Source organism: Macrobrachium nipponense, chromosome 4 (genome assembly GCF_015104395.2).
Source record: "Macrobrachium nipponense isolate FS-2020 chromosome 4, ASM1510439v2, whole genome shotgun sequence".
Classification (NCBI taxonomy): Eukaryota; Metazoa; Arthropoda; class Malacostraca; order Decapoda; family Palaemonidae; genus Macrobrachium; species Macrobrachium nipponense.
Genome location: NC_061100.1, coordinates 25,507,102 through 25,522,845, shown reverse-complemented (window position 1 = coordinate 25,522,845; position 15,744 = coordinate 25,507,102). Strand labels below are relative to the sequence as shown.

At 37.5% G+C, this 15,744-nt stretch overlaps 2 protein-coding genes across 2 annotated transcripts in view; both read right to left on the bottom strand.

The window, feature by feature from the left end:
• Positions 1 to 7,273: 7,273 nt before the first annotated feature.
• The window catches only part of LOC135211315 (zinc finger protein 845-like), a 37,974-nt gene continuing 29,503 nt past the window's right edge, over positions 7,274 to 15,744 (bottom strand). Inside the window, exon 2 of the mRNA XM_064244632.1 lies at positions 7,274 to 10,983. Coding sequence (XP_064100702.1) covers positions 9,709 to 10,983 — 1,275 coding nt within the window. The 3' untranslated portion in view covers positions 7,274 to 9,708. The remainder of the gene's footprint in view (positions 10,984 to 15,744) is intronic.
• LOC135210814 (gastrula zinc finger protein XlCGF8.2DB-like) overlaps positions 13,571 to 15,744 on the bottom strand; it is a 120,191-nt gene continuing 118,017 nt past the window's right edge. The window contains exon 3 of the mRNA XM_064243680.1: positions 13,571 to 15,727. Within this exon, the coding sequence (XP_064099750.1) occupies positions 13,849 to 15,006 (1,158 nt within the window). The 5' untranslated portion in view covers positions 15,007 to 15,727 and the 3' untranslated portion in view covers positions 13,571 to 13,848. The remainder of the gene's footprint in view (positions 15,728 to 15,744) is intronic.

Sequence of the window (15,744 nt, the reverse complement as noted above, 5' to 3'; positions counted from 1 at the left end):
TATTTCCTTGACAACGTTTCCTTAAGTAGAAGACGTCGAATCTACAGTTTCGCGATGAGAGGGTGTTGGATACACTCAGGAGGGTCGCAGACGCTGAATAATGGCACGTGCTGAGTTGTTTCGAGTTGGTTTAAGCACTTGACCTGCGTCTACAACTATTCGTCGAGTTCTGCTTATCTTAGTGACGAGGATGAGCCTTTCTTTATTGACCGTTACACTATATACTAATATTAATGATCATGTTAGGTATTATACTGATCACCATTTGTGTGCTAGGAATTCTTAAACTTTTGTGCATTCGACGAAGCACAAGGGCTCCAGCAACGGGGGTGGCCCTAAGTCATGTGGTAAATTGATACATTGTGCATTAGTTGCTGACGTGGTGTGCGACAGGAGTGCACAGAGGACATAGGCGGCCAAGCCATCTTACAAGTGTGTAATGTTAAGTGAAATCACATATCATGTCTTGCTTGGAGACAAGCTGAGCTGTAAGGGTAGCTTACTTGAGCGAAGGAATTTGAGTACGCAAGCAGTTTAACGGAAAGATCACTCACCCTGTCATCAAGCATGTACATCCGTTTGTACGGATGTTACAGGCCTAATAGTCCAAGGCACTTGCGAAAGACACATTCTTTTCGGTGAACACAAAGAGGTCAGGTGGTATACGCCAAGTGTCGGGAGAGAAAGCCCCATCGTAAAGGTATGACGCATATTTTGCGATACTTAGAAAACCGTTACCTTTGAAAAGAGAGAGAAGTGTGAAATACTCTATTTACATGAATACTTTGAAAAGAGTGATGTGTGAAGTGTATCTTTTATCCATTATTATCTTTATTACAGATGGGTCCTATTCCATGGCTAATTTAGAGACGGGATTCTCTAACCTGACTATGTTAAATGAACTTATTAACATTTTGGGTCTGGGAGGGAATTCTTAGTCAGGAGGGTAGAATGTTAACTTACTGGTTTCTTTATGGGCAGGTTTGGGTTTTCTGTCATTATGACTTGTTAACCATTTTATTCTCTTTTATATTCAACTGCTGTGGGTAATAAATAGTATATTTTTATACTTACGAGATCTTAATAGCCTAAGGACATGGTTGCAGACAGAGGGCACCATTGACAGCAGGTAAGGGTTTCCAATTTGTGTAGTTTAGTAAAAAGGGGGGGGGGGTTAAGATACATACCTTTATTATTATATATTCTATATTAATTATATATTTATATTTATATATATATATATATATATATATATATGATATATATATATATATATATATATATATTATAGATATATATCTATTATATATTATATATACAGTAGTACCTTGAGATACGAAAGGCTCAACTTACGAAAAATCCAAGTTACGAAAGCAAAGACGAAAAATTTTACTGCTCTACATACGAAAAGTTTTCAAGATACGAAAGGTTTCTGAAAGTCCAAGATTCGCCCCATAACAATTTTGAAACTCGCGCCGCACACTGCCATCTTAGTTATAGTAGACTCGCCACCATCCTCCTGCTCTCCCATTGGTTCCTGATGCTAGCCAAGCCATGAGATCCTTCTCTCTAATTGGACAGCATCCCTCCCATCATGCATCTTCTATACGTACGTGTTGGCGTACCTTAGCTCGGCCACTTCGCACCCGAAACTTTACCATACGCAATCGGCATTCGTTCGCTCCAACGATTTCGTTTAGTAACGTAAATTCGTTAGTGATTTCGTCGCAGTACATTTTATCTCGTTGTGCGAAGACTGTATTGTGTAACTTTACGTAAATTAACGTAGTCATGGGTCCCAAGAAAGTTGAAATTCACGGAAAGAAGCGCATGCTCTCTTTGGAGACAAAGATGGAGATCATAAAGAAGTACGAAGCTGGTATGCGATTGAGTGTGATAGCAAAGGAATACGGCCGTAATCCGTCGACAATAGGCACCATCCTTAAACAGAAGGATGCCATCAAAGCAACTACACTGTCGAAGGGCATCACTATTTTGTCCAGCAAGAGGAGCCATGTGCATGACGAGATGGAATGGCTGTTCCTCATCTGGATAAAAGACAAAGAAATCGCTGGCGATACAGTAACGGAGACGGCAATCGCTCACAAGGCCAGTGCTATTTTCGGCGATTTGATTGCGCAGGCGGAAGACGACGGAGGGGAAGGGACTTCAACGCCAACCCCAGAGTTCAATGCTTCGCATGGCTGGTTCGAGAAATTCCGTAAACGGACTGGCATCCATTCGGTGGTGCGTCATGGGGAGGCTGCCAGCTCGGACACGAAAGCGGCCGAAGCCTTTAAAAACACGTTCGACGAGATGATGACCAAGGAAGGCTACAGTTCTCAGCAAGTCTTCAACTGTGATGAGAATGGCCTTTTTTGGAAAAAAACGCCTCGTCGGACATACATCACGGAGGAAGAGAAGAAGCTACCTGGGCATAAGCCTATGAAAGACAGGCTTACGCTCGCACTTGCAAGGTGAAGCCCCTACTGGTGTATCACTCTGAGACTCCTCGAGCCTTCAAGGCCCACAAAGTGTTGAAGGAGAAGCTTCCAGTGATGTGGAGGGCTAATGCAAAGCCTGGGTAACGAGGCTTTTGTTCACCGAGTGAGTAAATCTGTGTTTCGGCCCGACTGTGAAGAGTTTTTTGCAAGAGAAGCGCCTCCCCCTGAAATGTCTGCTGGTGTTGGACAATGGCCCTCCCCACCCTCCTGGCCTCGAGGAAGATATCCTAGCGGAGTATTCCCTCGTTAAGATTCTTTTTCTTCCACCCAACACCACCCCTCTCCTCCAGCCCATGGACCAGCAAGTGATAGCGAACTTTAAGAAGCTGTACACGAAACACCTTTTCAAGAGATGTTTCGATATCACCAATACCACAAACCTCACCTTGCGTCAATTTTGGAAGGAGCATTTCGACATCGTCATTTGCATCCGACTCATTGACCAAGCTTGGCAGGAGGTTTCGAGGCGAACCTTGAATTCCTCGTGGAGGAAACTCTGGCCTGATGCCGTATCCGCCCGAGACTTCGAGGGATTCGACGTGGGCGAAGCTGGTGCTGCAGAGTCAGAAACAGTTGACGATCCTGAAACTGTTTTGGAACCAGATCTTGACGAGATTGTTGCACTCGGCAAGTCCATGGGGCTGGTCGTCGACGAGGACGACATCAACGACCTTCTCGAGGAGCACCAAGAGCAGCTTACGACGGATGACCTGAAGGAATTGGAGGCCATGCAACATAACGTCGTTCAAGAGGAGTTCTCTAGCAGCGGCGAGGAAGGGGAGGAGGAGCCTATGACAACAGCAGAAATTAAGGATATTCTAGGCGCTTTTCATAAAGTGCAATCGTTTATCGAAAAAAGACACCCCGAAAAGGCTCACACAGGTCGTATGCTTGCGCAGTTCGATGACGTTTGCCCGAGTCGTTTCAGGAACATTGTGAAAAGTAGGCAGAAGCAATCTTCCTTGGATCGTTATTTTTTAAAGAGGCCTTCAGCATTAGCAGGAGTAAGCAAAAAGGAAGAACTAAGTGATAAAAAACAGAAAGTTGAAAGCAAAAAGGAAGAACCAAGTGATGAAAAACAGAACGTTGAAAGTGGTGATGAAGTTGAAATTCTGTAAAAAAAAAAAAAAAAAAAAAATTTAAGTTTAAGTAAAAGTAAAAAAAATTTAAAAATAAAAAAAAAGAAAAATTTTTGTTTACGTAATTTCTAGATTTTTGTAAGTTAAGTGTTAAAGTTTTTTTTAAGGTGTTTCGTAAATTTTAGTTTTATAGTTTTCCTTAAATTTTTTATGTGTTTTCGTAAAGTTAAGTGTACGTACGTACGTACGTTATCTGCCGTTTGTCCTCCTCCTCCTCTGCCGCCACTATCGGAGATAGCCTCACTTCGAAAGGTAAGCTTCCACATTTTACGTTACAGTAATAATATTTCCTTGTACACTAATATACACTTTATTTACAGGTTTTGGATTTTTATTCTTAATTTAGGTATTGAATGGTCCAAATTGTTGTAGTATTTCATTGTATATAGGTCAATTTAGCTTTATTATGAAATTTAATGGGGTGTTTTTGGAGGGCTTTGAACGGATTAGCCATTTTACATGTAAAAAATGTGTTCCAAGATAACGAAAAACGAAAAACTCATTATTCGAAGGCTGCCTCGGAACGGACTAATTTCGTATCTCGAGGTACCCTTGTATATAATATATATATATTAATATATATATATATATATATATATATATATATATATATAATATATATTATATATATAATATATATATCATATATATATTATGATATTATATATATATATATATATATATATATATATATATATATATATATATATATATATATATATATATATATATATATATATATATATATATATATATTTATATATATATATATATATATATATATATATATTATAGTATATATATACTATATATATATATATATATATATATTATTACACGTACATATATAAAGTTTGGTTTTAAATCACGACACAATAAAAAAATGTGATGATTATGCAAGCAAAGTTACAGCCACAAAGGAAAATCGACTTGCTACCAAGGCATGGTCACAGCAAGACATGGAGCAGCAAGGGCCTATATAAATTGTGGGTACAAGTCATAAGGGAATACAAAAAGGTTGGGAGGTCACAAAATGGTCAACAGGTTAAAATTGAAATCTACTTATTGGTAATCCTCTTTATTCTATCTTTCAATTCCTTCTGGAACATATTATGTTTTATGACCGAGTCAAAAGAAAATAATCCTTGACTTACATTAAAATCATTCACTTAGGTTAACTGAATCAAAACAGATACTAAGTTCCTGGAAATAGTTTTGTTACAACGTGACAATATTTGGCTTTGCATCCAATGTATTCTGTGGGACTTTTCACTTAATTGTGTGACCTGTTCTTACTGAGTATTTGTGTTGTTCTGATCTGGTGTTCAATTCTTTACTGGTCTGACCTAAGCAATATTGTGCATACAAAATTCCATGTATGGATTGTGATTTATTTTACTTAGGTCTGACCAATGAAGAATTGAACACCAGATTAAAACAAAACTATTTTCATGAACTTGCTAGACTCTGTTTCGATTCAGTTATCCTGGGTGAAAAATTTTAACGTAAGTTAAGCTTAGTTTTTCTTTTGATCCGGTCATAAAACATGTTTCAGAAGGAATTGAAAGATGGAATGAAGAGGATTACCAATAGGTAGATTTCGATTTTAAGCTGTTGACGGTTCTGAGACCTGCCGACCTTTTTTCATTGCATTATGACTTGTACCCACCACTCATATAGGCCCTTACTTCTGTATAACTTCAGTTGCTGAGTCCATGTCTTGGTAATACAAACAAAGTAGTATTTAACATCTCCAGTCTCAATTTTCCTTCATGGCTGTAACTTTGTTCATAAATATAGTATATATATATTACCTTTATCTTTATCACTTACACAATTATTCTGTGCATTAATACAATTACTACAGGACCTCAATGAAACTGGATGGTATCAAGCAGAGATATTTATTCAAAAGTTACAAATTTTTAATCACTGTATTTTTCACAGCTAACAAACCTTTGGTCTTAACAACAGGATAATCATCTTGCGCCAGCTTGAAACCAGTTAAAAACAATCGATTGTAAGGCAAGGTATCTGTGGCATCTAGCAACTCATACGTATATACAAGGTGGAAGCTGGTCAACAATCAAGCATAGAACCCCGTGAACCATCAGTCCTTCTTTGACCACCTTGGAGAGTAGTCGTTTGCGCTCTCCTTTCAAAGGCGATTGCTTTGTTTGCCCATGATTTTTTTGTTTCAGTGTGTTTGTGTGTGTGCCTTGTTGATTATCATGGAGTTCTCCAATTCTTCTTGGCCTCGTCAACGCATGTGCCCGGGCATTCAGGGATTAGTGTGCTCCAGGTATTTGGGTGCTACCATTACAGATCCCTATACTACATGCAGTAGGTGCCGATCTAATTTTTGTACCATTACTAATCCTTGCCGGGAATGTCATTCCTGGCCTGTGTTGCAGTGGAGGGCATTCTACAAGAAGTGGGAGCATCCTAGAGCATCTACTTGTCCTTCTTGGGAGGGTTTTTCTCCTCCTCATTTGGATTGTTCAGCAGTGCCTTCTTCCAGAAGCATTCTCTCTGCTGTCCCCTTCCTTTCCTTCCATTGATTCATCGTTGGAAATATTGGGAATTGCACAGGATGAGATTATGTTTAATGTAGCCCCCTCTCCCGTGGGATATAATGTCCTTCCCAAGAGGGCGCTTTCCTGGATTAACACTTATCATTGTCAAGTATCCGTGGAATGACCAGACACACAGCCCAGCTGTATTTATAATTAAACTCTATATTCCTGTTATTACCTTCCTTCTCCTGTATAGCCCCGCCTTCATGACATTGACCTTTCTCTGCCTGCCGATCCATTGAGGTGTTCATAATCTGCATGGTTTCTTGTTTTTGAGTTTTTTTTTCTATTGTAGTTTATGTCTTTTCTAGATAAGCTGTCTTCAAATCCGCTCCCTATGCCATTATGCTGTTTACGCATGTTATGAAGGGATTCTCTACATCAGTCTGGGCATTTTGTTTGTGTTCTTTAACATAAAATTCATATTTTCCCAATCTATTTCATGGTCTTTTTTCCCAATGGTGCTTGGCGACTGCCAATGTCTGATTATAGTGCCTTATGTATGTTTTGTATGTGTTGTCATCAAAACTAAAATAAGTGGAATCATAAAATCAAGACTTTGTAGCCTGATGTTAGGACTACTTTACAGTATATGAGGATCTCCCTTCTATACAGAACACTTTGTACCTGACACCTTACAAGTATATAAATGGGACCAACTAGCTCTTGAAAAACAACTTTTGATGAAAATGTAAAAAAGAAACTTTTAACTTGTTATATAATAATTTGGTAACCTAAATGGGACAAACGAGGATTGATTGGTTACCTTTCTAAACTGTCTCCTACCAGTAACACTTATATTTGACTGAATGATAATACAAGTACTATTGACACAGTTATAGTCTCTTCCAAGGCATTTGGACTGTAAAAAAAATCCTAATTTTTTATGATCTGTCACATAATTCATTTTCTCTGTCACATTCTAAGTAAGTCTGACTGGTAATCTGACGTGCTTTCCTATGAAAATGTTAATTTAAGAAACCTCACTGCCAACATTCACTGTAATGGAGTATACAAAACTGTTTGGGACCATTTTAGGAAATCAGCTTTTATAAAAAAAAATTATATTTTCAAAATACAAACCTGAAGTTCATTACATAGGTATTTAGCTTGCGAACATCGAGATGAACAGCATTCAAATTTACTGAGAAGATAATAGCTGCTGACAGGCAGAAGGAAGCCCTGCCCTCCTGTCAGTCTGCACTCCACTTTGGCTTCTGGCCCTATTAACAGCAATGGTTGAATGAGGTGGTCCATTAATGTAAATTATTTTTAGAATTTGCCATTTGTTCCTACACAAGCACAAACCTTTGTTCTTTACAGAAGAGACCTGCCCATACGTGGGAGGAATTTGGGTATTCTCTGAACAACTGGTAGGTTCACCCAACTTGTGATGTTACCTTACTTGTCCATTTAGGAGCAGAGGAAAGTACCCTGCACTTTTAGCATACTGCACATACGGCATGTGGGAATTGCTAGTCTTCTAGGCCATTACATAAAGGGTTTGTATTGTAGTAGGTGTCTGAAAAGGCAGTGGTTTGTGTGGAGGAATGTAAATTTTTCCTTTATTTAGAAAACAAAATAAGATCTACAATAAACATATAAGGAAAACAACAGGAGAAGATAAAACTTCTTAGCCTAGAAATGAAGAAAACCCTTTGTTTATAACTTGCTTAAGTGGAGTGAAGTTAATAAAGCTTCATCAACATTTTGTTTATATGCTGCAGGTAATATTTAAGTAAAGAATATGCTACAAAAAATTAATAATGATATTTGTTATTCAGAACTACTTAAAGGCTTTACTCTTTGAGAACAAAAGTGACCGAATATTATGTTAATCATAATTAGTTGCAGTGGTGTTGAAAGTGTGGGGTTGTTCTATATATGGAAGTAGTTTCATAGTTTAAGTCTGGAATAAGGTAGTTATCACGTATGTGTATGCAGATTTAATAAGAATTGATTTTGTTGTTTTTGCGTACATATACTTTACATATACTGTAAGTTTTCATATATTATAAATATATACTGTAAAATAATTAGGGAATAAAGTAGTTTTAAGAGATTGAGTTTTTGTGTAAACCTTCTGTATTTCTTGCTCGAGTCATAAACCACAGTTTCTTTCTTGTGAAGCCCCAAAAGTACTATGCCATTATTCAATCAGGCTGTAAGATTCAAACTTATTGACCGACAGTCCAGAATCTTGTTACGAAATTTCGGACATCTCTGAACAAAAAGATCTTCCAATCAAGGGCCATACATACAAGAGCACAGATGACTTGCCTAGAACTATGCTAATGTTAGGGCTAAATGAGACAGTCTCTGGGTTCAGTCCTATATCTGACTACCATAAAAAAAGACTTGTATAGCTTAAGTCAAACTCCTAAAGGTGAGAGTCATGAAGAGAGAAGGACCGTAATAGCTTCTCAGATATACAAAAGATCTCCCTCACAAAGCAGAGATCTCCTCCTGGAATCAAACCCTTGTTGAGGGCTGACCAAGTCTGCCACAAGCCAGGGCAGAGAAAAGTTTCACAGCCAAGGTAGGTGAGAAGAACTCGTTACCTGCTGAAAACAAGCTATGACCAGATATATTCTGTCTCTACTGCCAATAACTGGAAATGATTCCAGTATTGTAGACAGCCACTCAGGGAACTGAATGACTCCATTCCCAAAACTGAAGGGAAAGACACAGAAAGAATGTAAGCCTTCTAATATGTGGCAGACTCTTCTCCCTCTAAACTCACAGCCATAGTCAGTGTGAGTTGAATTTCAGAACAACAACACACATTTTAGAGAACAGAAGAACGCCTCAAATCCCTTCCAACACTTTTTTTACATTCATTGTCCATTGTTGAAACCTGCCTCGTCTGCCGAATTATCAAGTCACAAAGACTTAGCCATAGAAATCAAGAGGAATAAGGCTACATAGTTTACTCCCAATTAGTACAAAGGCAGATCATGCTACAAGGATTATACTGTTAAATAAGGTAAACTTTACCATCACAGAACTTCCAAGTGGCTAAAAATCTACCGCACTGTAATTGTAAGGTAAATATACTGAACTATTAAGAAATAAATTGGAGGATGATGCATACTTAATTCCTTGCAAGAAAACTTAATAGGACGATGGGTATGAAAAATTGCGAAACAAAAATATAGTCCACAATCAAAAAAAGAAAAGGAATACACAAGTCTAATAAAAAAAAGTTTGAATGCCAAAATAAAGGAAGAGAGTTGTGAAAGACATCTGAACACGGCAGCAGCCAGAAGCAAAGTGGAGTGCAGACTGACAGGTGGGAAGGGCTTCCTCTTGCCTGTCAGTTGTTTACGACTTTGTAAATAAGTTTGAATGGGTGTTCCAGCTTGAGTTCACAAATTAAATTCCTATGTAAAATATGAAAGTTGTATTTGTGGGAACAAATTTTAGCAAAAACTTGTCAACAACTTGAATCTAAACAAATATTCAGCACAAAAGAGCATTCCAGCCACCTTACATATGCTTTCTCATGTGACCTTTTAGACCATGTGACTGAGAAAAACTCATATGACATTCACTGCATTTGTAAGGCTTCTCTCCGGTGTGGACTCTTATATGCCTTTTCAGATGACTTGAACTAAAAAAACTACTTTGACATTCATTACAAGTAAATGGCTTTTCTCCTGTATGAACTTTCATGTGCAATGTGAGACTACCTGACTGGGCAAAAGTACGTGAACATTCATTGCAAGCATACGGTTTCTCTCCTGTATGAATCCTAATGTGTTTTTTTAAAATGTCAAAGTTAGAAAAACTACGCTGACATTCCTCGCAAGTGAATGGTTTCTCTCCTGTATGAGTTCTCATATGTGCTTTGAGATGACCAGAGTGTTTAAAGCTAGCTTGACATTCAGTGCAAGCAAATGGCCTCTCTCCTGTATGAGTCCTCATGTGTATTTTGAGATGACTTGAATGAGAAAACTGACTAGGACATTCTGTGCAAACATAGGGCCTTTCTCCAGTGTGAATTCTCATGTGCCTTTTAAGATGAGTTGAGTGAGCAAAGGAACTGTCACACAGTGTGCAAGCATATGGCCTCTCCCCAGTGTGAGACCTCATGTGTATTTTCAGAACACCTGCTTCGTAAAAACTTTTCCCACATTCGTTACAAAGGAAGAGGCTCTTCTTTTTGTGAGTTCTCATGTGCCTTTTGAGACCATGTGGCTGTGAAAATTTTTTTTCACAAACAGTACAGTTAAATGGTTTCTCCCTCGGATGATTTCTCAAGTGTGCTTTGAGACTGCTTGGTAAGGAAAAGCTTCTCTGACAGTCATCACAAGTGTAAGGTTGCTCCCCCGTATGAGCCCTCATATGCACTTGAAGCTTCTGTGACTGTGAAAAGCCCCTTCCACATTCAGGACAAGTGAATTGATTTTCTTCTCTGTGAATACCAACTTCCACAATCACTTTCTTATCAAGTTCTTCATCAGTAATTGCTGAGTCCTTCTCAGCGTCTTCAATTTCATCAAACGAATAATCTTCTGGGTCAGCCTTGACTTTAACCTCAACTGATGAGCCTGAATACAATGAGCCATCATTACATTCTGTAACTGCAAACTTATCATCTTCTGGGTCAGCCTTGACCTCTACTTCAAATGATGGGCCTGAATACAATGAGCCTTCATTGTAATCTGTAACTGCAGTTGGGTTATCCAAAAGATTTTCATATTCCTGCTTGACAGGAGAAAATGATAATGGGTCCTTAGCTTCCATTTTTGCCTTGATGCTCTAACTTAAAACTTCTGGATCTCGCTTAATCAAAAGGGATAGGCCTAAATACAAAGATTACTTATGCTATACAGTAGTACTCAAAATTTTTCAAGTTCCCCGTCCAACTGTCTGAATACCACTCTAAATGACATCTCAATTATAGTATATAATGACTCCTTAGCTTTCCTGCTGCTATATATTTCAGTGTATTCCCACAGATACTCCCAAACAGGACCAACTTAATCTTGAATTTCACATAATAAGCATCCTTTTCAACTGAAATGTAGCTGTATTGCACTCTCCTTACATTCTCCGAAACCACAAGATTCTACATTTCTCTCACATATGTACAAAAATATCTAGTTTCATTTTGAATATTCTTAAAACAAACAATCACCTTCACAGTAAAAGTTACTGCTTTACCCGACATACAAAATAAAATTACAGTTTACCAAGTGAAAACCTAAATTTCATGTAACAATGTAAGCATGCAGCATTCAACAATAATTATACTTTAACAGCAATAGAAAAATTTAGTCTGATATCTTAGCTGGTATCTAATGAGTGTTTTCTGTACACCAAATCCTGTATTAACTTTTGGCACAACGAATATATACCATAAAAACATATAAAACTCTAGAAATTACTACAATTGTACATCAGGAATTTAAAGACCTTAAACTCTAATATTTAGACTATGTCAAGGTTATCCAACTGTTCTTTTCTTGTAGTTTTCCAAGCACTCTGCCTTGCCAACATTACTAGCTTGCTTACCTCACACTGGTGTCAGGTAGTTTCAACCTGGTCAGAGGGAAGAGAGGAGAAATTAGGCTTCCTGGTTCATACTGAAACAAACAAGTAATAAATTTCATCATAAAGTATGATTTCTATTTCAAGAGATAAACTTCTGTAACTACCCTACATACCACAAATCCTGTAGTACCATAATCTGTAGAAAAGTCTCTTATCAGAGTTTTGGTTGATATTACAAACTTTCAACACTATTACCAAGACCTCAACATTGTTAATGTATTATTAAATTACATGTTTTATAAAAATTCAATGTCTAGAAAATTTCTTATAAAAGTCACACATTTCAAGAATATCTACACAACACAGAGTATTTCACATTCTTGGAACCATACAGTTTTATTGGATAAAATGAAATGGCAATATCAATTGTCCAAATGTAAAATAAATGTTTATCTTATGAAGAAGACCAAGTTCTTCAGCCAACATGAAAAATATTATCTTCAAGAAATCATCCAAGCAATCCAAGAGGAAACTTATTCATTTCCAAAAATAAAAATCTGACGAACATGAATCACACAATTAAGGGGATCAGGTATTTACGTATTGTAAGTTGTACGTGGCTGACTTGCACTAAAAACCCTCGTCTTTTGTATATAATTCTTTCATATTTAAGGTCTGCAACCTTTTAATTTTTAGTCTACTAACAACAAGCTTGTTGGTCTAGTAAATGAGAATTATTAAGTAGTTTAATAAGACAAACTAATTTACATAAATCTCCCAATGAACAGCGCTGATAGAGCCAAGGCCCTGAGAGGTCAAATTAAACTATTGGCACAGAACGGCAACTCCTAACCCTTATTCCCCCTAGATGGCTTGATGTCAAGTATGCATGAAGCAAAGGGTGGCTCAGTAGCTACACATTGTGTGTAAACACAATGTGTAGCTACTGACCCAATCAACTGTGTGACAGAGAGGTGTGCTGCCAATACCTTAACCATACAAGTCTTGTGAGAATGGCATACAGCAATACATGAAAATACAATATACCAACAGCAGATAAAAAAAAAGGGTTCTAATTTTTATCAAAATTAAAAAAAATATCAAAAACTTCAGACTTTGTAGTCTGAAATTATGACTGCAGTATATCAGGATCTCCATTTTACACAAAACACATTGTAGGCTGTGGGCCAATATCCCCCTTGCTGTCTCTTGGCTTCCAAAACCTCTAAGCAAATAACCTGACATCTTTTACCATAAGTACAAATGGGGGTAACAAAAATTCTCGAAACTTTAACTTGCTATATTAATTTGGGACGCTAATTGGGTAAAACATGTGTTGACTGGTTAACTTACTTTACAGTCTCCTCACTTATTTCCTAAGGAATATGACCAAATGATAATGGAACTCCTAACACAATTAGTACAGCCTTTTCCGTATTCCTCACTAGACGAGTGGGTTACGTACTTGGCTATCAATCTGGTAGTCCGAGTTCACTCACGGCTGCTGCCAGTGTGGAACCAGAGAAATTTATTTCTGGTAATTAGAAGTTCATTTTTCAATGTAATGTGTTTCAGATCCCACAATAAGATGCAGGTCCAGTGGCTAAGTAACCAGTTCTCAGCGGGGCAATGTCAAGCGAAAACTGCCATTAACCAAAACTTGTCAATTTAAGGCACTTATGGTGCTGATAATCAGTTATGTAATGGTGCCTGTTAGGTATGTTATGGCACCATAACTCTATTATCATAGGCGCCGATAACCAGAACTCGCCATTAACCAAATCCGCCGATAACCGGGGACTGCCTATCCTTAACTTTTAAGTGTCTTTTCGAAGGCATTTAAACTACAGTATTATAAATTCCTAAACTTTATTTATGACGAATCATTTGTCACATAATTACCATTTTCTGGCACACTCTCCAGAGGTCTGAATGATAACCGTAAGAGTTTTTTAATGACAAAGTTAATTCCCGTAACCTTATTGCTAATGTCCACTGTAGCAAAGTGCACACAACTGTTTGCGATTCTTTTAATAAAATCGGCCTTTTATGCAAACATTTCAGAGGGGCAAAATTGATTAAAAACTTTATTATAGATGAAAAATATTCTGCAGAGGAGAGCAACATCTCTTACGTATGCTTTTTCATGTGAGCTTTTATACTACGTGAATCAGAATAACTCACGTGACATTCACTGCACGTGTACGGCTTCTCTCTAGTATGAATTCTTGTATGCCTTTTCAGTTGACTTGAGCTTGCAAAACTACTTTGACATTCTGTGCAAGTAAATGGCTTTTCTCCAGTATGAGTTTTCATGTGCCCACTGAGACCACCTAACTGGGCAAAAGTCCTTGGACATTCAGTGCAAGCATACGGCTTCTCTCCCGTATGAGTCCTCATGTGTTTTTTCAAAACTTCTAGGTAAGAAAAGCTACGCTGACACTCATCACAGGTGTATGGTTTCTCTCCTGTATGAGTCCTCATGTGTGCTTTGCGATTACCTGAATACATAAAGCTACGCCGACATATAGGGCAAGGATAAGGTCTCTCCCCCGTGTGAGACCTCATGTGAACTTTCAGAACTCTTGCATCGTAAAAACTTTTCCCGCATTCATTGCAAAGGAATCGACTCTCATTTTTGTGAGTGCTCATGTGGACTCTAAGACCACGTGGTTGCGAAAATGTTCTTCCACATTCAGTACAGTTAAACGGCTTCTCTCCTGTATGAGTTCTCATATGTGCTTTGAGACTATATAGTACAGAAAAGCTCCTCTGACATTCAGCACATGTGTAAGGTTTCTCTCCAGTGTGAGTTCTCATGTGCACTTTGAGTTTATGTGACTGTGAAAAGCCCCTTCCACATTCGGTACAAGTGAACTTTTTCTCTTTTTTGTATCTACCAACTTCCACAATAATTTTCTTATTAAATTCTTCATCAGTAATTGCAATTTCATCAGATGTATAACCTTCTGGGCCAGCCTTGACCTCAACCTCATTTGATGGACCCAAATACGATGAGCCATCATTACATTCTGCAACTGTAAACTCCTCATGTTCTGGGTCAGCCTTGACCTCGAATTTAACTGAAGTGTCTAAATACAATGAACCATCATTATCATCTGTGACTATATATTCATAATCTTCTATGTCAGCCTTGACCTCAACTTTAACTGGTGTGTGTAAAGACAATGCACCATCATTATAATCTGTAACTCCATTTGGGTTATCCTTAAGATTTTCATTTTCCTGCTTGACAGGATATAATGATAATGGGTCCTTAGCTTCCATTTTATTTTTATGCTCTAACTCACAACTTCTGGGTCTGGCTTAACCTAAAGGGATGGACCTGAATATAAAGATCCATAGGTTATAAAGTAACTCAAAATTCTAAGATCCCTGATTGACTGTCTGACTACCACTCTATAAGCATCTAAACTATAGTAATGACTCCTTTGTATATCAGTGTACTCCCACAATTAGGACCAAGTTAAGCTTGAGATTCACATAATATATAACTCTTTTGCAATCCAACCACATTCTCTTTTATCACAAGATTCTACATCTCTCTCACATTTATGCAGAAATTTGGTTTCATTTTTAATATTCTTATAACAAACAATCACCTTCACATTACAAGTATATATATAAAAATTTACAGTTTATCAAACGAAACATTAATGTCATGTAACAATAATGCAGCATTCAACAATAATTGCAGTATTTTATTCTAACATCTTAAATGATATTTGATAAAGAGTTTCTGGTACATCAAATCCTGCATTCATTTCTGGCACAATGAACATATACATACCATAAAATAGACATAAAAACCACAAATTGCTACATCTGTAAGACAGGAGTTTCATGGTCATATAGTACTATGTTTAGAATAATAAAAAGAGTCACATGTCAAGGTTATCCAAGTGTTCTGTTCTTGACGTTTCCGAGCACTCTGCCTTGCCAACATTACTAGCTTGCTTACCTCACACTGGTGTCAGGTAGTTTCAACCTGGTCAGATGGAAGAG